The sequence below is a fragment of the Amphiura filiformis genome, chromosome 11, assembly GCF_039555335.1.
Source record: "Amphiura filiformis chromosome 11, Afil_fr2py, whole genome shotgun sequence".
Lineage (NCBI taxonomy): Eukaryota > Metazoa > Echinodermata > Ophiuroidea > Amphilepidida > Amphiuridae > Amphiura > Amphiura filiformis.
The window spans coordinates 48,461,813-48,488,022 of NC_092638.1; the positions used below are offsets into that span (position 1 = coordinate 48,461,813).

A 26,210-nucleotide genomic window follows, 5' to 3' on the forward strand; every position below is an offset into this window, starting at 1 on the left:
GGAAAAAAGGCGTGTAAAGGGAATGTGTACATAACCAACATTCTCATCTACAGATGTAACAGTTTCTCTCACACGCGCATGCTGGTACCCCCAAGCCACACACAATTGCAAACTGCAAAATGAGAGGAGTGAAATAATTCCACATCTCAAGTCAAAGAAACAAAGTATACTCTGGCGATGTGATGTAATAATCGGATTAACTACCGTAGCAATAGGTGAAAACAATTTTTGAATACATCGCGCTGCACTACAAGCAGGTTGCACTCATCATCTGTTTATGTTTGCAATCATCAATTGAATACAATACCGGTCTTTTCAAAGATACTAATCTTACAGGTGCGAGTGGTCAGCATGATATGGTTCAATATAGAGGTACCACGTAAACGTACCAGTGCAGCGCGGTATATTCACAAATTGTTTTCACCTATTGCTATGGTAGTTAATCCGATAATTTCATCACTTCGCCAGTGTATACATGTCATCGTAATTAGGCTTTCTCCGTGTTTTCACAAGATACATGTGGTTGTAGTGTAACATCCATGTTATTTACTCTTTTACAATTTGTGACCATCCATCTCAAACCGCTCGTAAAGTCGGCAAATTGTATTTCAAGTTACAGTACAAAATGTGCATAAAGGTTGTATTCATAATGAACCTAATGTTTGTCCTACATGTTTCTCATTTTAGTCCAATCAAACACCAATCTTTAATCCTATTGTTGAAGGGGATAAGCTTGTACTTATGTATAGAATTAGTAAATAGCTTTAGTCTTTGTTTGCTTTGGCTAAATCCTGTTCAAGTGGTGGGTTAACCAACAATTAACAATGAGAGGACATTCCTGAACCTCGTTGACGTGGGGGTGATTTGAAGTGACCGCCAATTATGACCATTTGATATTTAATACCAGCAATGTAGAAAAAGAGAAATAATGTAGCATCAAAATAATGTACCCTTTTACTGAAGGAACAAAGTTTAACAAGTCATAACGCCGCTTCTGGATATCGTTTGAAGTCAAATGATATATCATTGTAAAGCTTATGATATATATTTTCTAAACACGGAAGAAAACAAATTTGACCAGGGGGCGACTTAACGAGCGTTTCGCCGTGGATGGTCACATTTATATGACATTTGAAGAGAGAACAAAGGTGTGGATTATTTCATTGTGCAATACTTTGTTTTGATATCCCTTCACAAGCTTCATGATTAATTATTCCATTTACATTATCATACTTTATTTCAATTATATACCACATCATTTACGTCAAAGTGTGATTTTTGCCTCAATAATTTGAAAGTCATTAGCTCTTGCTTCTTATTCCCATTAATAACGTAACACCTGGTCCTGATTTACATTTTAGTAAAAACAAAATGTATGAATGTATTTTTGTATTTAAATATAAAAGAAGACAACAGCTTTTTGATGTGTCATTTCTGTCAACAAATAATGACAACCTAAAATTACGACGACTGGAAATTTTTTGGACGTTTACCGCTTGTGTGTAAATTTAAAGTGAGCTTTGCCCTTCGATTGAGCAGTCGTGTGCATTTCTGGTCAAAGGTCAGCCGGCGTATCAGCAATCGACGTGAAGCTGTACAAATTTCGACTTCAAACTTGTACCATCGGTTTTTCAGTAACAAGGTTGCAGAATGGAGAGTGTGAAGCCTGTTAAAACAGCAGCTGCGTCACCTGCAATCATGTCTCAGACATCCCACAGACGACGGGATAGAAGACTCGATGAGCTGATTCCTGACATGCCGAAAGGGCCCCTGGATCTGTACAGAAATAGGGCCAGCTTTGATTGGAAAGAAATGAGATTTCTTATGGAAGGAGAAGAGGGTTTGATTTACAAAGTATGATCTTAAATCATGTAATATTTAGGCCTACTTATTATAATTTATAATTATGTTGTTGTTGACGTGATCAATGGTGATGTTTGAATATATTATGTTAAGTTTAATGATAATGTGCAAATTTGCATACAAAGCATTCATGAGGTCTATTAGCGTTACAAAGGTTTTCGCATATCTACACAACTCATTAAGATCATAAACAAACAAACTTGCACTTGAAATCGTTCAAAATTTGTCAGGCACATATTGCAATTAAAAGGTACACTATTTGTCCCTCCAATCCATACAAATATAGTTGAGTCACAGCTCCCTATGTCTAACCTCTATTCCTAAACTCATTCATCTAAACCATGCTGTGTTTTGTCATTCATTTTCATATTGTAGGGAAAAGTATGGTCTATACTTACACAAGATCCAGTTTTCCATCGTAGTCAAGAGTCGCTGACATTAGCTCAAGAGAAGGAACTGACAGCGAGACGTGTAAAACGCTTGATGGAATATGATGTCTTTAATTTCAATCTCTTGGCAGGGAGTCCATTTATCCTTCAGTGGTTTAATGATGCTGTGGGAATGTATGATTGCTCAGTGGCTCTCAAGCTGAACCTGAATATCTCTGTAAGGGCATGTCCAATTTCACCAAAGAGATAAGACCCAAAGAGAACCGACTTGGGATCGCTCTGTGCATAAACCTGGTGTGTCCGCCATATTGGTATGTCAGGGATGGAGACCGTAATGATGTACCTCTGGCATTTATTACTATTAGCAAAAACCCAATTATATCAAATTTACATGAGCGTTACTACTTAGTTTACGTGCATAGCACCACTTAGCTCGTAATCGAATCAAATCAGAATTTACCGTGTGTATTGGAAAATAATCCGGATACACTATTTTGCCGCAACCACGGAGTCGGTACTCTTTGGGCATAATCTCTTTTAATTTCAAATGAATACCTGAGTGGAAGAAGTGCCCAACTTCATCAAAACTGTTTTTGAGATATTAAGAAAAAACTTAATATTTGGAAAAGTTTTATAGACAGAACGTTTTCATCTTCAGGGGACCTTTAATACATGAACATACAATAGTACATACATTCGAAATTATATTTGATATTTCCATGGCAGCGGTACAGGTCTTAATACGAGTTGGAGTTGGGCCCTTCTTCCACTAATATACTGCAAGTGCCAGTTCTGTGTTATAAATAGCTACAGAAATTACGTAATCACCATTAATTGCACAAGTAGAACTCATGTAATATGTTAGCAAGAAAATTTATTGTAGTGAAAAGCAGATTTCATGGATGAACAAAATTCCTCTTTAACCCTATATTTGTGGAAGAAGGGCCCAACTCCATGGAGTTGGGCCTTTCTTCCATGAAAACCATGATTAAGTGTACGTGAAAGACTATTTATTTATGAAAACCATGATTAAGTGGATTTTGGCTCATCTTTCACACACAAGGAAGATCAGTCTGCTGGCAATAAAATGCTGGGTCTAACTCATTTTTGTAAAAAATTGGAGTTGGGCCCTTCTTCCACTCAGGTATTCAAATACTTTTTTCTGCATTTAATGTTTCCTTATAGTGTCATGATGTAACTAGGACTTTAGCCCCTAGCATGGAAAACCAATGCATCTACAATATGTGATACATGAAGAGGTAAACATTAGTTAATGGTTTACATAAGGATAAGAAGTGGTTCTCTAAAGTCGCCAAAAACTTAAAAATAAATAGATAATAAAACAAAAAAATTACCGATATCGGATAGAATCGGAAATCGGCCGATATTACAACATCGATTTCAGATATCAGATCGGTAGTTAAATGCCATAATCGGTTGAGCCCTAAATTTAATTCAGATCACCCACCTTAAAGTAACTCCAGAGCAGCTTGGTTTTTGTAAAAATTCTTTTAGGGGTTCAAGTATTGTACATGTTCAGTGGCGTATAGGCTACGTGTCTGAGGGAGCACAGACAAAACAATTCCTGGTGGGCATCATTTTGGTCCTGTGTTACTCTGATAATTGCGCGCAAGGTGCAAGCATTTTTTTCAATTGTATACTATTTTTAGCCAAAAATTGAAGTACAATTGTGCTTTTACTAGGCCAATTTTAAATTTTGCATTATTTTTCCCCAGAATAAAGTTGTGTTTACCTGGCAAACTTTCTACTTCACACTATGTGGGGTGTTAGGGGGTTGCAATTTTCTTGTGGGGGTTGGTTTTTAATGGGTTTGATATGTTTTTTTGGGGGGAGGGGGTAAGTTAGCAAACCAACTTGTGGGGGTTCAACCCCCTAACGCCTTAACAAAAACCACACTGCTCCAGAAGTAACTATGAAAACGAAAGACATGTACATTATACTTTCTCGTTGACAGATGTTTGGCAATACAGTACGAGCCAGTGGATCTGAGAGACACGATCACTTTGCCGTGCAGTGTGAGACATTGCAGGTAGGTCCTACATGTCGAGTTAAAGAAATGTAATTTCCAATATGCCTTGGGTAATTATTTTGAAATGAAGAAGTAGACGCAAGATGCAATCTCAACCCTATATTGCTTGCAACCCTTAAAGTTATGAATATGAGCATATGTCTGTAATTTCTTTTATCAAACAAACGACCTAGACGACCTATGTGCATGTTTTTACCAAGTGAAGATGGTCGGACCATGGTACGGGTAGCGTGTGACCGCAAGCGACCATGATCAGATCATAATAGTCGTACCATCTTTCCCCAACGATGCTAATTAGCATTGTTAGCGCCCAACTTACTATGGTCGGGCTATAGACAAATCCAATTTCACGCATTCCTATACCTCAATGGCTGCCAAAGTTGGGTCCCCGTCGGCTCAACCTCACCTAAAATGTGAAATAATGCGGCATTGGAGGGTATTTTAAACTGCATTCTATCACCCGTGTTACACGTAGACAAAAGAATGATGACTGTTTACAACACAAAAGAATCTAACATCGATTTTTAAGCGGCTTTTTGGTGTTGCGGGGACCCAAAGATGGCCGACCAAATCCTGACCATGACTTGGCTCGTTGGATTCGTCTATAGTCAGTACAAACAACCAACCGTGTGACCTGCACAATGCGTCATCAGATCATGCATTTAATCTGTGTAACATATAGCCCTATCCATTTTAATATATTTTTTCCTTTCAGATCTGTGGCTGCTTCGCCCTGACTGAATTATCTCATGGAACTAATACAAGAGCAATGAGAACCACTGCTACATATGACCCATCTACTGAGGTAACATTAATGCACCCGCTCCACACACACACACCCCCACGCCCCTGTTCACATCATGGAGTTCTGACGTACATGAATTATGCCTTCCAGTTTATTAAAAAAAAATGGATATTGACCAGCATGATCATCTGGGACAATGTATTGCGACATGCAAAGCTGCATGCTCTGGCAAACGAAAGAATCAAACAACACTGTACAATACACATTTGCACCCATACAATGTTTGGCAGCAGCCACCACAATTTGCGGAGTTGCGAAATCAGATCCTGCTTATTACTGGACGCAACGTTCCCGGAACCACCGCTAGGTGGCACCACACGACGAAAGCTTTGATGGAACACCTTAAAGGTCCGTGACCCGATCGACAGCATCATCCCCCCCGATTTTTCTCATTGTTGATGAGTTTTTGGTATCATTTAATAGATTATATTTTTCTCATTACCATCCTGAAATTTGACGATCCAATTTGATGTATTTTCGGAGAAATCAAGAAACAAACAGGCTATACTGGTAGCTACCTTCGACATTCTGGGTAGGAAAAAATAATTCCGTGAATAAGAGCCGTTTTACTCCCATGCTAATTCGCACGAATGGAAATAGGTCCGAAATAATGAGGGCGCTATAATGATAAACGCTTAAAACAAAAATAAAGAAATACATAAGGGATGAAATAAATACAAAACAAGACCTTATCTTGTTAAGTATGATACGAGGAATATGAAAAAAAATATGAGAAAAAATGTCCCCCACTATAAAATTAATTAATTAATTAATTAGAAATATTATTTTAAAAAACACCATTTTTTTCATTAAAACAAATCCTAAAATAAAAGATAAGTGTAAAATGTACGTGATGATAATATACAAAATGAAAAGGAAATGTATCAGGGTCAAATTAAAAAAAAAAGAATGAGATATTTTGTCACAAGAATGATGAGCGTAGTGGTATGGCGACGGGAGTATTGTTTCTGGATGCCGGACCACAATGCAATTCATGCGTACCACGTATTGGCTTGCTAATTGTGCTAATTATTCACTTTTACGCTGAAAATGTTCTCGTTTTCTCACATAGATGCATAAAGGGGACAATATTTGAAATTGTATATAAGTTTGAAGACAATGCATATCCTAAACTGATAGGGTTACCCCCCTTTAATTACTTTCATATGGAAAAACCAGGTAATGCTCTGAGATGCCCGAGATATCTATGATGTAGCCACGATCTTGACATTGTAGCGCATGGAATGCCTTAGAATGGTTTCAAAAGGGTTGCAAACGCTTATAAATATACGAAACAGCATAGATCTGGGCCAAAAAAGTGCATTTAATCGACAGATCTAATAGACACGTGACGTCTGCGTGACGTCACGGGTCTATACATGTACAGGTAGCCGGGTATAGCCCCCTTCATCTGGCCAGACGCCACCAACGGCATCTATCTCTAGTTCAGGATTAGAATTCCAACCTGTGGATTAGAGTTCCGACAGACTGTATGTCCGGTAGGAAAGCAATATAGAGGATGGGAGCAATGCCATTTCTTGAAGCAATTCGTTGCATACTGCAGTTACTGTCCGTTTTCCTATACACAATACACAGTGCTCTCACCATTGACGCGTGACCTCTACAAACAGTGTATGTTATAGGTATATGGGCATTGCCTAGTTAACATCACTGTGTGAAAAATAACCGGCCAATATTTTAACTATTCTCCAAACTTCTAGCAAATATATTTCTCTAACATGACCTAAAATTACAGCTAGGATAGAATATGAGTGAGGGCAAAGCATAGCTAGCTCATAGCTAGCCAACTCCCCGTGTTAATTGAATGGAGATTTGACCGAAAATATTGAGCTATATTGGTAACGGACCGCTCCGTTCTGAAGGATGCCACAAAAAACGGTACAAGCTACATTTAAACTATTCTAAATAGGTTCTAGAAAATATAGTTTTGTAACATGTCCTAAATTTTTAGCTAATTTAGATGTTTGGAGAGGGTCGCACTTTTGTGTTTTAGGAAGGATATGTAAACGACAGATAACACCAAAAATATGAAGAAATTATTTCCAAACCGTGTTAAGTCAACAATCATTATGTTGCTCATTTTGAAGAATGCTGGTTAACAAAAAGCAGGCCATTGTCTCATTTCGTGAATAAAGGTACACATACCATTGTTTCCTTTCGTTTCCTTTATAATCGGTTACCCAACTGAAGCTATAATACCAGCTTTATTGCGATGTCGCACATGTAAAACAGACACTTGTGCACAACCAGAGAAGATCTGATTTAATCAGTTGAGCTGCTTCAATGAGTGTTATCTTGGTTTAATAGCTTTTAATGGGGTTTAAGTCCTGCAAAGGTCGAAATGAATTCTACTGTAGACATGACTGCATCATGGATTAGGCGTGCATTGCATTAATATACATTGTAGATGTGTCCCAATTCTAAGATTGATCTTGAATCTTTGTAAAACGGGCCCCTGGTAGTCATACATGAATGACTCTTTGAGTAAATAACATTTCTTCAGTTTATGTTGATCTTCTGAGTATGTCCCTCCAGCCCTTCCATCTTCATTTGGTTTACAGTACTATTTCCTGCATTATCTACAGGAATTCATCTTACACACTCCTGACTTTGAGGCTACCAAGTGCTGGGTTGGTATGTTAGGCAAATCCGCCACTCACGCAATAGTATACGCACAACTCGTTACGCAGGATGGAACCCGACATGGATTGCACTCTTTTGTGGTGCCCGTGCGGGATACGAACACCCTACAGGCACTACCGGGAGTGCTTGTTGGTGATATGGGGAAGAAACTGGGAGCAAATGGACTAGACAATGGGTATGTTATGAATCAAAATCTATGGACGCTTTAGGGCAGTTTTGTTTTCCTCTTTGCACTGCCTCTCTTCCGTACACTGAGGGAAACCATAGTAAAATGTATAATATCCTTGACTTATAGTAAAATGTATAATATCCTTCACTTACACATGAACTTCAGGATTGCTTGATATGAAAAAACATTGATTTAATTCACGTTTTAAATCACGTAATTTTTCTCACAAAAATCACAGATTTAGGTTATTCCTTCATGTAATTTTACATGAAATTAGGGTTAGGGTTAGGGTTAAGGTTAGGGTTAGTTTAGAGTTAGGATTAGGATTAGGGTTAGGATTAGGGTTATGATTATGATTAGGCTTAGGCTTAGGGTTAGGATTAGAGTTAGGATTAGATTACACGAAATAATTACATGAAGGATCGACCCAGATTTTTTTTTAAATTTCATTAATTATGGACAATTAATGTTGGTTTGGTTAAATTAATAATCATTTACATTGGCATACTTTTGATGTTCTTTGTGATTTTAAAAAAAAGAAACCTTTCTATTTCTTTTACCAGTTAGAATTCAATGGAAATCACCTTGATTTATCTTTAATTTTTACATAGACTGTTTCTATTTTGGAAATATGCGATTATTCAAGTATCAAACTGCAAATTCGCTTTAAAGCTGGCAACCCAATTATTTTGGTTTATTCGGGTATCATGAATTCAAAACTTTTGTCTGCCAAGCTGTATTTGAACCCAGGGGCCTAAAAAGACCCCCCAAAAAAAAAAAAAAAAAAAAAAAACATACAGGGGCAAATATTAAACATGCTCCAAATTCACTAAAAGCATGTCAAATTAATTGGCTGGGCCTAAAGATCACAAAAATGCAGACAGTATCATATGTGTAAATTGTACTTGGCGCGCACATGGATATAGTCTTACAATTAGGCTTTTTCCCAGGCACAGCGTCATCAACTCTATATCTTCGCGTCAAAAATTACCGTGATAGTAGGGCGAATCCATAGTTTTGATCCACCAGTCCTTCAACTGCTTACGCACGGTCATCGGGTTGTGCTTGCAGGTGAGGACTGGTAACGATTGCGTTCGAAAATTGGAGCATTTATTAGCTCATGAATAATTAATTAGTTCTTATCACGTGGTCACAGCATCTCCTTTTAAGGATGTTATAATTTATTATGAATGAAATATTTGCATTGTTTACTATAATCATGACATTTGACATGAAATTATAAATAAATAAACAAATTTGTACTGCCTGAATATTTATTCATTCTAATTTCACACATCATTTTCCAGGCCGTTTTCCATGCATTTTTGAGTTGTCACTCGTCTCCTCATGCTTTAGCTCTTTGACTTGCAAAATATGCATTGTTTTTCCTTTTTTTTTTCATCATTTAATACGCACGTGGGAAATTGAAAAAAAAAATATATTGATTGTACAATATTTCACTTTTTTTACTGTTTATTTTATTAATTGTTCAACTTGATTCACGTGTATTTTGTTTCTATGACCAGTGTGTTTGTTTATATTAGGGGGCTGTCATTTTCTTCGAAAGGGGGTGGGTCATGAATATACTGGGGATCATAGAATTTTTAGACCAAAAATACTAGAGGGGGTTATAATTTTTACCCCAAAATAGAATAGAAGGCTGATGACACAAATTTGCCCAAGCTGCGCGTGCATTCCTTCAATTCATGATCATTCATGACCATCACGACAATGAATTTCTTTGTCCGTCTTGAGACCGTGCATGACTTAGTAGCTTTCTGTAGTAGGCCTACTTACATGCTTAGCCGGTGCCTAGGCTACACTGATCAATGAATAACATACAAATTACGGTGTGTGTACAATCCGTATAGGTGAATTTATCAGGCTGCTTGTTGACAGTGTACATACAATTCATGAATTGCAAACTAGAAAATGCCGATCGCCGTTTACATGGCACAAAAATGCCTCCTATTTTGCTCTAAAATAACCCATGACTTCAGATAAACGGTCTAAAAGATAACCAGCAACGTCACCTTCAACTTCTCCAGCCAAAGTTTCAGCATTGACAATCAGGTTTGAAATTAAACATATTTTGTTGTTTTTTCTATGCACTTTCACACAGACAAGCTGATGGCATCTCTCTGCTCTGATTTCACAAAAAAAATTAATTTCATGAATAATTAATCACGTATCATCTCTTTTACAAGCCCTAACTGGCCGTACAACAAGTATTGCGCAGGCGTCAACGATAATACTGCTGATGAGTTTGAGCTAGTTTCTACGTCATTGATTAACCTACTGCGCACGCCCGACGTGTTTTCGTCGTGAAAACAATACAATACAAAAGAATTAATCGCCCCACTTTTTTGCACGGTTCGTTCTCAGGCCCCGAATCGAGAAACGGCCATTTTATTCCGCCATGTTGATTGTTTCGAGATCGGGGCCGAGGGACTCAGGCTAGGCGAATCCACTAGTTCTTTAACAGCCATGTATGGCGATTTTGTTCGAGATAGGCCGAGCGACCCAGGCTAAGCACACGGCCGTGTTGCCATAATCATCTGAAATTACAAATTTTTACCATTGCGCATGCTCATTATCCTCTTTAACGTTTCTAACTCAAGAAAATTCGATTGTTTGTCAGTTTTTGTTTTCAAGGCTCAGACTGGAAGTTCAGGGCACAGACAAGAGATTTTCATATTCTTTCAACACATATATTCAACTGCAAGTCTAACAATATGTTTTTTGTCTTTTCAAATCATAAATTCTTGTATATATTGTATGAATTAAACTTTGTGTGGTCTGCAGCTGTTAATTCTATAGACACAATGATAGAGTGCACGCTTCAACTATTCTAGTCAACAGGATTATGACTCTTTTAAATGGAATAGGAAAGACATCTCTAGAGGTGATTTGTAATTTATTTGTAATCTAGCGCTTGATCGTGCGTTTATCAAGCAAGTGATGGTGCGTTTACGTGATTCCGTCTGTACAAAATGTAATTATTGACCTGGTGGTGACGCTGTGCCTGAGCCACCCAATACATGCAGACTGCATCTGGTCAGTTAGACTCTCACTTCCATATTTGGTTTTCAAGTGATGCTTTTAAGTACCTTGGGCAGTAAACAGAATATTGTAATTTTTCTTTATTCACAGATTTGTGTCCTTTAATCAGCATCGTATTCCAAGGGAAGCTCTACTCAATAGAACTGGTGATGTCACTCCAGATGGGCAATATGTTACTCCTTATAAGGTATGAGGGGATGTATTGTTTGTGTAGTGGTGTTATCTGTTTGTTTTAAATCAGCATTGGCATTGCATTAACTCCCCATATTATATTGCCCCCCTCCCCCCATTTACATGGATGAGTCTGGACCAATCGCGTGGAAAGAGAGATAAGATGGGCACTCCGACCTGTGACCACAGGTTCGTCGCCCTTTAATTTTTATTGTATTAGACTCATGCAAAAATATAGTTAGAGTTTGGATGGATAGACACAATAGAAGTTAATTTCCTGGTTTAATTATACAACACAATGGCACGGCTGTGGTTTGAACCCACAACCTACCAGTCATGGATCAAAACCCATACTGCTACACCACCCCTAATTATGAATACACATCTATTCAAGAAGTAAAAGGATTAAAACATTCAATTTTACTCACCAGATTATTTTTCCCAGATATTTTCCCAGTGGTAATGGTGTGTGAGATGCTGAGATCAGTGTTTCTATTACCAGTTGGTCTCACTGATTTCAGCAAAACATTATGTTCTGGTTCTGAAATCATCTGGGAAATAATAACCTGGTGAGTGCAGTGCAGTTGAATGTTTTAATCTTTCTACTTCTTGTTTGTTAAATGCATATCTATTAAACTTTCAGAAATTGATAAACTTGCAATTATTTCAGCTGTAAGTGACATTGATAATCGATCAAGTGTACACAATCCACACAGCTTTTAACCATGTACCATATGTCGGTGAAACAGCCCGTCAGTTGAACACCCGAATCGCTGAACACCGCAGACCCAGCACTACCACCTCGCCTGTGGGAGACCATCAGAAAGCAGGTCACACTGTTGATTGGAACGGGGCAAAAATCCTCGATAAAGAAACGGACTGGTTCCGGAGGGGCGTGAAGGAGTCCATACACATCAGGACTAATAAACGTGACCTGAACCGGGACCAGGGCCGCCATAGACTTTCTGGAGCCTACAACTCCCTACTGCGTCAGCGGTCGGACGGTTTCTGACCAGTAGCAAGCATCGTATTCACCAGTCCATCAACCGAGTGAACAAGGAATAGTGATACATTCCGAAAGCTCTCAGGTGAGCAAAAATAAGCTTTGCGTAACTGTTTAACTTTCTTCATCATGTACCATATAATTTCCTAATTTTCAGGATCCCAACAAGCGATTTGGAGCCTCCCTTGGTGCTCTGTCTGGTGGTCGTGTTGGTATTACTAGCAATGTTACAAGTAACTTGAAGTCAGCACTAACTATTGCAATCAGGTATTCTTGTGTCAGGAGACAGTTTGGACCAACCCCAAAGGAAGAGTTACCAGTAATAGAGTATCAAATGCAGGTAGGTGGTAATTGCTGGTCGTTTGATATTTTCAGGAAACCGACCTCATTAATTAAATCTTGTGTTCTGCTTTTGAACCTCACATTCATTCTTGTTTCTGTATTTGGTTGCATCCAAAGAGCTTCTAATAACAACTAGAGAAGCGAGCTGCTGTTGATGTTCACGTAACCTCCTTCAACTCGTCGGTCGCAACACATAGTGGCGTAGATTGATTTTCAAAATTGTCCGTTTCACATAGTGTCGTATAGGTTTAGAGCTAGCTATTATCCTATAAGTGTACATCCATATCAAAACGATGCACTTGTCGGCTGCTACATGTGTCTCATTTCACAAAATAGCTAGGAATAAATACCAGACTCATATCAAGTGTAAGTCACTTCAAATCATCCCCAAGTCAAATTGCATAAGAAATATTTTCTGTATTCCTAAACCATGTGACTTGGGATGATTTGAAGTGACCTCCACTTCGGAGATGAGTCTGGTATTTATTCTTAGCTATTATGTGAAATGAGACACATGTAGCAGCCGACAAGTGCATCGTTTTGATATGGATATAGTTATTCCTAGTTAACTATCAAAGATACAGTTTAATAGTTTGAACCTTAAACTTAAATTTCAAATGGAATCGGGCCACTGAGAGATAACAGTGGAGGAGTATCGAATCCGTTATTAGTTGCATTTCCTTCAAAAACTTTGATCGGAAACGTATTTTGTCCTTCACGTACGCCACTATGTGTTGTGACCGACGAACTACTTGACATAATTTTGGATACCAGGATCGTATTCTGATTTGTTGAGTTTCTAATTAACTTTAATACCACCTAATTTGGAGGTATCAAATACCAAATTTGGCTTTACCTAATTAATTATTAATACGCGATATCAATGTCTCGAGACATCAGGAAAACATAACAAAGCAATGAATAGACTCAGCATTGTCCCCACGATCCTGAGGACCATTTAATATTAGATTATTTATCTTCCAATAAATAATATACAATCGGGATTTTAAAAGATTTTCAATTTTGGAAAACGGAATTAGTTTGCTTTTCTTTCCATTACTGTTATATTGTGACGTACCATATAGCTTTGGTGTTATTCCAATATTTAGGAAAATATTTATGTTGACAATGACTAAATAAGCTGTAATTTCGACAAAAAGGGTAAAATTTCTTGTCGCCATTTTTATTTTCTCAGACGACTTGACCTTTGGAGGTCATTTAGTAGACTTGCTTACTAGTCGTTTTTATTATCCTAACTACAGTTCGCACATTGAAAGGTGACATACTGCAGTTACTATTCATTTTCCTATACACAATACACAGTGCTCTCACCATTGACGCGTGACCTCTACAAACAGTATGTTATAAGTATAGGGCATTGCCTAGTTAACGTCACTGTTAATGACTAGATAACCGGCCAATGTGTTTTGTACTCTCTGTAATTCTAGAAAATATGTCCTAAATTTTTAGCTAATTTAGATGTTTGGAAATATTCGCACTTTGGGGATTTAGTAAGGAAGGGCACGCATGGTCTGCAAAATTCCCTGTGTAAATCGAATGCAACTTTCAGTGACTATCACTCACTTGTGGACCGCTCTCTTCCGAAGGACATTGAAGCTAAACCACTTGACGGATATTTTCTGTACTTGATGACAATCAAGAATAATATATATATTACATGTAGGCTAAAAACTTAGTAGGTGGGGCATCTACAAATATTCGTGATATGTAAGTGACAAATAACAGCAAAAACAACTCCCATATATGTCCATAACTTTGGTCAGGGGAGCGAGCCAGGTGATTTCAAGTTGGTGATTATTGATTGGCAAGTGCCATATTTGGGCATAAGTACAGTCCACCTTTCAATGTGGAGAATGGGCTAGACTTTATCGATTGATTTTGCTGGAGTAATTTCCTGCTAACCAGGTTTACGTACTGCAAAGGTCGAATCATGTTTGCTGTACAGAATAACTGCACTATGGACTTCGATGTGGTACAACAATTCTTGCCATTCATTATTTGCTTAATTAATATTCATATTTCAGCCGGAGCAGTCTTCGGCCATTTCTAGCTGTTACATATGATTTCTTTGGTTTCATCACATCTAACCATGCAATCAAAAAAAAAAAGAAATTCCTTTAAAAAAAAGAATTGAATCGGCCTAGGCTAATCCTCACACATTTTGGTCTCAACTGTTGCAGTTGTATGTAGCTCAGATTGAGTGATTATTAAGATAAATAAAATGAGGAATGAAAAATAACCATTTTGCATACACATTGCAAATTATCTTAATGTGTTTTGTAAGCATTTTCTCTTTTTTTTTTTTATTCATCGTCAGCAATGGCGATTGATACCGTACCTGGCTGCTGCTTACGCTCTACACAATCTATCAACATACATATACAAGAGTTATTTTGAATCACAGATTGCATGGATGATGGGAGACAAGAACGACAGACAGGTAAGACCTTGAATGAACAAGTCATGATTATATTTCTTGATATTTTTTGTTTACTTTTGCTTCTGCGGTCTTCACAGAACCCCCCAAAAAAAAAAAAAACCACGAAATTGATAATATTTTTTACCTCTTAAAACAGATTCATGTTTCTAGATGTTTTTTGAACCGGCAATACTTCTGTCTGGTTTTGATGACGTCACTAAACTTTCATGTTGGTTATAAATTGTGTCCAGTCTATAAACCCCCTCGTCCTTGTTCATGGTGTCTTTCCCCTGCTCCTGATCCAGATAGCTACCTTTAGCCGGCGTGTGGTTTTGTCGGATGCATGATCTATATCTTGAGCCTCTCAATCACGTAATTTTTGGTGTCCAACGTATTCTTCAATAGCTGATTTGTTGATTTATGAGGCAGACGCTTTTCTTTGTGACCTAGTTAAGCTCTTTGTGCTTATTTTTTTTCACTTTCTGATTTGTGTTCTGTTAGTCTACTCTCAAACAAGATGCCTGTTTCACCGATGTACGTTTTAGGGCAGTTCTGGCACGGAATATCGTAGATGACTTCGGCCTGTGGTTTCATGCTGGAAAGCCATGTTTCTTAAAAACTCTAAAAACCCTCTCCCAGAGTCTTGCCACATATGGGATGAAAAACACCATGTTTTAGGCCAAAAAAGGGTACAAAATTGGCCACTTGAGTACAAATGCCTTCCCCATGGCCCACTGTGCGTTTGGGCCTCCAAGTTTTGGCCTGGCCCAGGGCCCCAAAAAGGTAAATCCGGCCCTGCAATTGAGGGGTTATGGTGATCGCTTCCTCCTCAAGCCATTCCATGAATAGGTTAACTGCTATCGAACTGAGTGGGCTACCCATAGCCATACCTTTCTTTTGTTTGTAGATAACTCCGTTTGACATGAAATAAGTTGTTGTTAAGATGAAATTAACCAACTCCATGAGGTCGTCACTGGTGAGCAGTGTCCTTTGTTTGGGATGGGGGTCTTGTTCTAGTTTACGACGAATGATGTCCAACGTGAGTTCGATTGGGCGTATTGGTAAACAGCGGTACCACGTCGTGCGAAATGAGGCCCTCGTCCTCTTTGATCGTAATTTCACCTCAGTCAACTGTTTGTAGTTGAGCACATGGTGGCTGGTTGTGCCAACAATAAGATTTAAAAGATGTCTACCAATGAACGCGATACATTGTAACCAATGGAACATGTATAGTCTACTATGGGACGGAGAGGCGTGTCCTTCTTATGTATTTTAGGATTTCCATAAATGCGGGTCTTGGGTCTTATTTTGCCTTCTTTGTCAAGTCTACCGAGCATGTTCACCAATTACTTTTTGTACTTTGGTGTAGGGTCGTTGTCTAGTATGACATAAGTGTTGGTATCATTTAACATGTCAGATAATTTTGCCTCATACTCATTGTTATCCATGATAACAGTGGTGCGGCCATTGTTTGCACCTAAGATCTTAACTGATTTCTCGTTCTCAAGTGTTTCATCTTTAGGAATATTTGACTTCGAGGGGTTTGGTTGATTTTATGGCACCTACAACCTCCGATCTGTGCCGCAACTCCGCTTTACAACGTCCGGCAGGCTCTTTCACATGTTACTAGTATATACTCGCTTGTTATGGAACGATCTATACTGTAGTCTGTCCGGAATAATTGAGGCCACGACTAAGAACCTTTTCTTGCGCATTATTAACCTTGTATTTGGACAAATTAACTACCCACCGTTTGATGTGGTTCCGCTAAGATTATTCATCACTGCTAGACGGAAACTTTGGCTTGTTAAGCTGAGATCTTTCTTGTTTTTCCACCAATTGATCGAACTTGCCTTGTTTACGGGCGCGGACATCTTGGAATGTCTTTTCACTGGATCTCGTGAGATGTTCAGTGATGTTTGTTTTGATGTCGTCAGAGAAACCACGGGAGTTTAAAACCTTATTTAGCTGAGAGTTTGGCGATATAAGTGCTCAAGTTTGTTATTTATTACTCTTATTCTGGATCAGGAGCAGGGGAAAGACACCATGAACAAGGACGAGGGGGCTTATAGACTGAACAAAATGTATGACCAGGTCATAAATACTCGGCAACATGAAAGTTTGGTAACGTCATCAAAACCAGACAGACGTATTGCCGGTTCTAAGAACATCTAGTACCATAATGAACAAGATTCCTGAGGAATTGAAATATTTCTGTGTGAGTATCAATACTGGATCTTTTTAACCCTACAAAATGAGTACTGTATTTTCTGGAATGGGGAGTAACGCCAGTGCAACTATAGAATCCTTTCATACTGCAGTTACAGTCCGTTTTCCTATACACAATACACTGAGCTCTCACAATTGACGCGTGACCTCCACAAGTAGTGTACGTTAGAAGTATAGGCAATTGCCTAGTTAATGTCACTGTGTGAAAAATGACCGGCCAATATTTAAAGTATTCTCTGAAATTCTAGAAAATATAGTTTTGTAACATGTCCTAAATTTTTAGCTAATTGAGGTGTTTGGAAATATTCGCACTTTTGTGTTATGTAAACGACAGATAACACCAAAATATATGAAGAAATTATTTCCAAACCGTATTAAGTCTGCAAACCACTATGCTTCTCATTTTCAAGAACGCTGGTTAACAATAAGCAGACCATTGTCTCATTTCGTAAACAAAAGCCCACACAGAATTGTAACCTAGCGTTCGCTTTATAATCGTTCACCCAACTGAAACTATAATACCAGCTCATTGCTCATTGCACAGGTAAATCAGAAACATGTGTTGTGTGGATTTAACCAGAGAAGATCTGATTTAATCATTTGAGCTGTTTTCAATGAGTGTTATCTTGGTTTAATAGCTTTTAATGGGGTTCAAGTCCTGCAAAGGTCGTGGTGAATTCTACTGTAGACATGACTGCATCATGTACGCCGCTCCTGTCATGTAACTTGTGATTATTTTGAGAACGGCGTATACTCACGGAATAAAGCGCAGCTCGTTTGGTAGAGTACCAATTATCGTAAAACCAAGCTCTAACACTATAAAGTTGAATACTTACTCTATAAGCTGTATAAGCAAGGTTATACTATGATAATTCAAAGTTGATGGTGTATAATGATTTTCTTCATGTGGTGTAGGCTTCTTTGGGTCGAGAACTACATGCAATGTCCAGCGCTAGCAAACCATTAGCAGGATGGACAGCTAGGGATGGTATACAAGAATGCAGAGAAGCTTGTGGTGGACATGGCTATCTTGCAGGTTGGTAATAGATCTGGATCAAGAGTCACATCAATAGGGGTATAGTCTGTCTCATCTCAAGTTGAGAGTAATTTGGTAATACAGGCTTCCTGAGCGTAGGGTCACAATGGACGGCGGACCGAACGGCGATGGCGGAGACGGTTTTGGCTAATAGAAGACGAGAAAGATTTACAAAGAACCAGAGTACAACACACTGATTTACTGTATATTTTAACTAAGGATTTACTTTAAAGAAAAAAATGAGATCGCACACATAGAATTAAACTTTCCTTACCTCTATTCATAAATCAAACCAACACAAACAATGCAATGATGAATGATGGAGGAAATGGGACTGCTAGCTGTTTGACTCTCAAAAGTGATTTCTGTAAAAAAATCAATTCTGTATGTATGAGGCCATGGACACATAAAAATATACATACAAAAAATATAACAAATATGCACTGTGACTGTCGATAAGGGAATGATACCAAAATCATTGCATAATTGAGGTGGAAAACAATCAGGGATATATAAAATGTGCACCATCAAGGGGCTGATTCAAAAATCCTTGCGTAACCGAGGTGGAAAATAATTAGGGACACATAAAAAATATAGCAAATAAGATATACTTGCCGAATAGGGTGCTAGACTTGAGTCCAGTCCTCGTTTACGGAGTTTAGGGTTAGGTTTAGGGTATGGAAGTCTTCTTATAAGACTAGTAGAGTTGCACCCTATTCGGTAATCGATCTAGTTTTTTATAATTATTCATATGATGGATGACTATTTGACTATTGTCATTTCAGTGAATGGGATTGGTAAGCTCCGAGATGACAATGATCCCTGCTGCACTGTTGAAGGTGACAACAATGTCCTGTTGCAACAGACAAGTAACTATCTGTTAGGAATAACACAGGGCAAAAGAGATGGTAAGGGTGGGGGTCGGTGTGTGTTTGTGGGGTGTGTTTATGTGGGGGTGCGTTTGTAAAACGGGGATACATTTCCATTCCATCCAGATAAACTGCCAACGGGGATATCCCTGACACAGTGTCAACACCCTGTATTATAATTTTTTTTTCATACAGTTCCATACTCCGTTGGTGAAATCAATATTCTATTGTTGATAAAGATAAAGAACGTTTACATATGCATTGTGAAATACACGTGTGATCGAATATTCAATACAAGCACCTGGATTTTAGGTGAATGGGTTATTTGTGTTCCTTTATATAATTGTAATATATCACAATTTTAACTTACGATTTAAAAATCGTTACGCCAAAAATGCAGTAAAAATGTATCCAGAGCCAACAGCAATGGTCGCTAATTAGTGTATTTAATTTCAAGTTAGTGTATTAAAAACAAAATCTGGGGTTTACCTCAAAACAAATCGAATTTCCTTGTAATAGCAACACCATATGGGATACTAGAGCATGCGCAAATCGTAATAATTTGTAGAATAGAACTTGGTGGTATCTCACATGATAGTCGTACTATGCTTAGCCTGAGTCGCTCGGCCTATCTCGAACAAAATCGCCATGCGTAGCTATTGAAAAACGAGAGGATTCGCCGTACTATCACGGCAATTTTTGACACGAAGATATAGGGATGATGACGCTGTGCCTGATTTTCTTACTATGCTAATGGGGCTATATAGAATTTCAGAGAATACTTTAAATATTGGCCGGTTATTTTTCACACAGTGACGTTAACTAGGCAATTGCCTATACTTCTAACATACACTACTTGTAGAGGTCACGCGTCAATTGTGAGAGCTCTGTGTATTGTGTATAGGAAATTGGACAGTAACTGCAGTATGATCTGATTCCATACTATATGACGGGGGATACACACATATCAACACCTGCACCTCAACATAGCATAGTTGTGGTTGGATAGTCCCAGACAGATGCTACACACAGATGCCCCCGATGTACACGTTTTACAAGTAGGGTTGTGTGTCCATGTAGCTTTCAAACAAAAGCATGTCTTTCAACATTAATTTTCTTAATCATTTTTTTCTTCAAATATTTTTTGGTTTCAATTTAAAAAAATGTCAATAGACCTTTCAGCAATTTTTGACAGCGCTTGTGTGGCGTGATATGATTGTTCACAGCAATAATAATACTGCATTGCTCTTGATGCAGTGTATTGAATGTGCATGGTCGAATATGCATTCATATCACCAAAAGGTTGAATTATGTTTGAATGGTTTTGTGATTTTCGTAAAAGTCCTCCTGAAAAGGTTTATAGCATTAAATAATGGGTTCTAAAAGGTTTAGTTGATTATTTGTTTTGTTGCTTATTTCTTAATTTATATGTCCAATATATATCTAGATGTGTGATTGATTGTTTTTATTTATTCCTATAGATCAGACCTTATCCTCTCCGATGGGATCCATAGATTTCTTGGATGATATGTTCAATATTATCAAGCACAGGTTTAGCGCCAGGACGGAACAAGATATGCTCAACCCTAAAGGTGAGATTATTCAGGGGTGTGATAGTTTTGCTTTTTAGCTGATTTCAGCAATTTTTATTGCCAAAATTTACGCGTTTTCTTTTGTGCAGCCCATATTTGGCGTTTTACACTGATTTTACGCTGTTTTCAGCTATTTTAGTAATTTTCGTTTTTTTTATTTGAAGCCTCTCACACCTCAGATTGTAATAAAACTATAATATTTTCTTTATTCATCTATTAGTTCGAATTTAGTGAAGCGCCCATAATCCTTCATCGCTCATTACGTCAATCTGAGCAAAGGGGTATTATTCTGTCTCTTTACTTCTTTATTATTTCAATTTTTTGTACCCAGTATCCCTTGATGCCTACAAGTGGTTGGTAGTGTATCTTCTTCAAGAGAGTGCTCACAAGGTTCAGTCACAGCTGGGGAATGGCAAAGACCCATTCACAGCAAAGAACGATAGTCAGGTCTATTTCTGTAGATCGCTATCACTAGCGTATATTGAGGTGAGTTTTTAAAATTTGTGAAACTGTTTCTGCCTTCCCAAGCAAAATGCTGTATTAATAAATATTATTCTTAAACACCTAATAATACCTTTATTCTCTAAATATATAGCAGATAGGCTAATTCTTGGTTTTGTGGAACAATTCTTATTTTGTAACCCGGTATGTCATTTTGTGTAAATCATGTTTATTTGGTTTGTAGCATACAGCTCTCCAGGAGTTGTACAATTTCTGTCAGAACCAGGACATTTCGTCCGTAGCTAGCAACAGTACTGACTCAGATGTGCGCCCTCTATGGCCTGTGGAGTCTTGAGAAACACACTTCCACACTATACCAAGGTAATGAACAGGTTTTTTTTTTATGTGGGCGCAATATAGAGAATGTGTTATTATTTGGGGAGATGTGTCAATTTGGACGCCCAGATACCTGGCAGAATCAACTTCCTCAAGTATGTGGCTATGAATGGAGTATGAGTATGAGCTCTGAAGAGGGTTTCTTGGATATGGATGACTTGACAATTTGATGGATGGAATGTCATCATCAACTGTTGCTCCCACTCCTGCAGATTGCCCCAGTCTACTTGCAGTTTCAGACTGTCCTCGTGTGATGTAATTCTTTATACAGAATGCAGTCATCTGCAAAGAGTCGAACCGAGGAGTTCTTGATGCAGGTTGTCATTTATAAATCTGACATACAATAACGGCCCAGTACGCTGCCTTGGGGCACACAAGAAGTCATTACAGCTTTAGTGCTGAACAGGCCATCAACCACTACTTGTTGGGTTCTATTCGTGAGAAAGTCCGAAATCCATTCCAGGGTCGTTCCTCTGATTCCATAATGCTATGCTTTTATCAACAAACGATGATGGATTACACTGATGGGAACTGGCTGTGAGATCTTTGTCATCCACTACATCTGCACCTGACCCACAAATTAATTAATGAAGAGAGGGGTAATTGCTATACCGTGAATCAAACCATGGACCTCTTGCACCAGAATCCGTGACCTTAACCACTTTACCATGCTGTTGGCCTTCCCTATAAACTTACCTTTGGGGAGGCTTGCTAGCACGATATAAAGTGTGCATAGAAAATGTAACATAAATGTAAGTTAAAGAATTGCTGGTTCAAGGCTGGTTTCTCCAGCTCATTCACTTAGAATAGAATTGTTTTACTTGGAAACATATAATGTATGCGCTTCCACGTGGTGTCTTACAATTTGCGCTCAACGCAGCCACAGACTCCTCCCTACATTGACCAACTTGGGGAGATGGCACCTAAGATCAGCTAATAATGTAAAACTTGATCAAGGAAGGTACACATGGCGCCATGATTCGGTTTTGAACTATTTGGTGTCTCTTTTTAAGAATTCTGACAATACTAATGACTATCATGTTTATGCTGATCTCGGAGGTAAAAAAGGAGAAACAGTCACAACAGTTCCACCTGATGTTCTTCCTACCTCCCAGCGCCCTGATCTTGTCATTCATTGGCCTCATCTCAGCAAGATCTGTATTATTGAGTTAACCATACCCTTCGAAACAAACATTGTTGATGCCCATCAGAGGAAACTCGACAAATATGCAAGTCTTGTTAATGATATTACCGAAAAAAGGCTCAAAGTCAATATTCATGCTTTTGACATTGGTAGTAGAGGTAACCTATCTCCTGAAAATACATCTACTCTTAAGTCACTTATACATCTCTCTGGTACATCTCAAACTTTTAAGAACGTTCGGAATAGTCTTATGAAAATCGTCCTGTGCACATCTTTTAGTATATATTGTTCCAAATCCGAACCATTGATCCACCACTGTTTAAACTATAATGTCTTTTAACAATTGTTTTTTCTTAAATATTTTATCTTGCCGGAGACTCGCTGGTCGGGTATCTCCGTGTCCTAGATTTTACACTGCCAGTTTGTATTACTTTATATGTATTTTATTGTTGCTATATTTATTTTATTCATGTATCTTTATTTGTCTTTGTATATGTAATTAATGAGAATAAACTGGCTGATTTAATAAAAAATACTGTGGTATTTTGTTAGCACTAATTGGTAGGGGTCTTCTATAACCCATGACCCGGCACAAATGGTGTGGGATTTCCTGGAAATTTGGTAAATCCATTTCGCCCCTTTCATTTTGATTATCGCAGGTGGTTATTTCAGCGGTAGTGAGTCAGCTCGTCTTTTACATAGTGCCATCATAACATTATGTGGACAACTCAAAGACCAAGCGGTCTCTTTGATAGATGTCTTTGCTCCTCCTGATGGTATCCTGAACTCACCCATTGGTAGCTCAGATGGAAAGGTAATGACATTTTATAATTTTATTTGTTTCATTTGGCTTCAGAGCAGATGATCACAAACTATTTGCAAGGGTCTAGAATCATGATGTAATGTGAATTAAGACATAATTCAGGTGTGTACCAGAAGAACAACAACAAAAAAAGATTAAAGAATCATGAAATGATTTGTAATTTCAGAAGATTTGAGATACACATTTCAGTGATTGCCATCCACAAGCCGTGTTTTGCTGTGTATGTGATGCACTATTCTCAGAAGAATTAGAGGCTGTATGACAGGAGTAGTTAGCATACTTCTTCATAGGACAGGAGTAATTAGCATACTCTTTCATAAATTTTGAGTGCAGACAAAATATTGATGGATCTTATATCCATGGTGGCCACCATTTTCTTGACCCAATTTAAGCAACACCAATTTTGCAGATCAAAGGTAGCCACATTTTTCAGACTGACGTGGTATTTAGAGGGAGCATCGATCATGTCAAGGCAGGTTTGGGTGGTTCTCAAGTAGCCCAAAACAGTGTAAAAAACTGTTGTAATAGAATCAAATCACCCAATTGGGTGGATAAGTAACCACATGGTTGATTCAATTCCTCTACTAACTGGAAACTACTTTCTCATTATATTGTTCACATGTCTAGGTATACCAGCGTTTGTATGGTGCCTTCCTCCAGAATCCCGGCAGCCTGGAGCGGCCATCTTGGTGGATGGAATTCATGGACAAACCTAAAATGGGGTCTCGAGACATTCCTGAAGCCAAGTTGTAGATACCAGAATTAAAAACAGTATGCGAATAACCAGCCGTGGGGGCAAACATGTTATGTAAAATCAGCCCTTTTGTGTCACCTCTAGGGCAGCTTTCTCTACTACCATGTTTTTGCCCCTTTGGGATGTCCAAGCTGGTCATTATGCTCCTGTATAAATGCTTGCCAATAATCAGACTGTTTGCACTACTGGTGCCTTTTCACGTTTTCAATGCAATAATCAGACTGTTTGCACTACTGGTGCCTTTTCACGTTTTCAAATGTTTTAGATGTAGGGCTATGGTTTGGTGATTAATCAAATAATTTCATAAAATATTAATATGCCCCTTATTATTCAGAACAAAAAATTAAGTTTGCAGTCAATTTACTTTTTTTTACATTACGGGGTAAAACTTGGAGAAAAAAATTAATCAAATATCTCAGCTCACGCTGCTATTCAGAATTGACAGCCGCGTTAAACAGAAAGAGGAGTAAAAATTAATTCTAACCCGCAGATAACTAGTAGTAATATGTGACCCGTTCTGACAAAACCAGGAACAAGTCGCATTTCTGACATTTCATAATTCGCATAAAAATATAGGCTTTAAAATGATGCCAAAGTTATATACATAGCATCAATACTTTTCAAGATATGGATAATTTTGTAAATGATATCTTGACATGTTCGTGAAATTGCTATGTAGTAGATAAAGGGTGAGAAACAGACCATTACCATAGATAATCGGTGTCTTGTTGAGGTATGGTGAGCATGTTAGTCGCTCGGAAGGCGAGACCCCGATTCAATTTTGTTCAAAATTTATTGACCTGACCAAGATTATCTTGACCTGACCAGGATTATCTTATCCTGACCAAGATTATCTTGACCTGACCAAGATTATCTTGACCTGACCACATTACTTGATATAATCGACAGTTGACCAGACTTTGATCAAAAGAAATACAATAGATAATGGAACAAAAGAAGAGGGCTAGACGTATATTCTGAGTAATTGGGCTAATAGTTTCCTGCTTTACACGGGATTGAATAGGTATTATCATATACTTCGCCAAGAAAGTATCTTTACACTTGGAAAAATTATCACAATTTCAAAACTGAACCATATTAGAATAAATTTGATTTTTGTAATAGATGCACGCACTAATCCTGGACATTATGACACCACATTGAATCCATTGTGACCGCAAGAAGTAAAGTTACAAGCAATTGAATAGACGGAAGTCCAGTTTTAAAATGATATACTAACCTATACAAGGCGCTAAAAGATTCCAACAAGCGCAACAAAGAGACAGCACAGTTTCTTCAATGAAGCTTTAATCAAAGCAGTTTTTTTTTTCAGTTTTTACTTCTCTGTACTTTTCATAACTTGCATTTTATTTGTCAGTTCTTTTGTTTCAGTTTTCATTTGTTCCTTTTGTTTTAAATTAAAGGCACGCATAAATTAGCCATTCAGCACTCTCAAACCAGATGTCTAGTCCGTGCAGTCTAATCAAATGTTTGTAACTTTGATTCTTGAAGTCGCGTTGGATTCAATGCGGTCTCATAATGTACCGGATTAGATAGTGCATCTAATAAAAAAAAAATTCCAATATGGTTCCGTTTTGAAATTGTGATTATTTTTCCAAGTGTAAGGATACTTTTTGGGCGCAGTATTTTTTTTCAAGGATTTGAAAGTCCCAAGGTCAAACACCATGGAATTAGGAATTCCAAAATTTGATTTTTATATGGGAATGTCATCTTTAAAGGCCTATAACTCAAAAATGTGCCTGGCGAGTTGTTCCGGATTTTGTTGAAGCTGGTCACATATTTCAGTTTAATGTCGTAAGCATACCGAGTATACAGCAAAGAGAAGTGACATTTATGTATAAATTGGACTATGGGAAAATCGTTTTAACGCAACAAGAAGCATTTGTGAAGGTTGTCATTCATTCAACAAGAAACAGTTTTCTCCTGTTCCTGTTGTTTTAACCGGC

General features: G+C 38.0%; 1 protein-coding gene across 1 annotated transcript; it reads left to right on the plus strand.

Annotated features, from left to right (window-relative positions):
• Window positions 1–1,650: 1,650 nt before the first annotated feature.
• Window positions 1,651–24,242, plus strand: LOC140163736 (peroxisomal acyl-coenzyme A oxidase 3-like). The gene is given in 16 exon segments (XM_072187052.1): window positions 1,651–1,854; window positions 2,239–2,469; window positions 4,228–4,302; window positions 5,018–5,107; window positions 7,714–7,946; window positions 11,094–11,190; window positions 12,335–12,517; window positions 14,858–14,980; window positions 18,104–18,224; window positions 19,010–19,132; window positions 20,575–20,685; window positions 21,017–21,171; window positions 21,371–21,427; window positions 21,429–21,507; window positions 23,326–23,480; window positions 24,117–24,242. Coding segments are annotated over 16 exon segments (2,163 nt in total).
• Window positions 24,243–26,210: the final 1,968 nt, after the last annotated feature.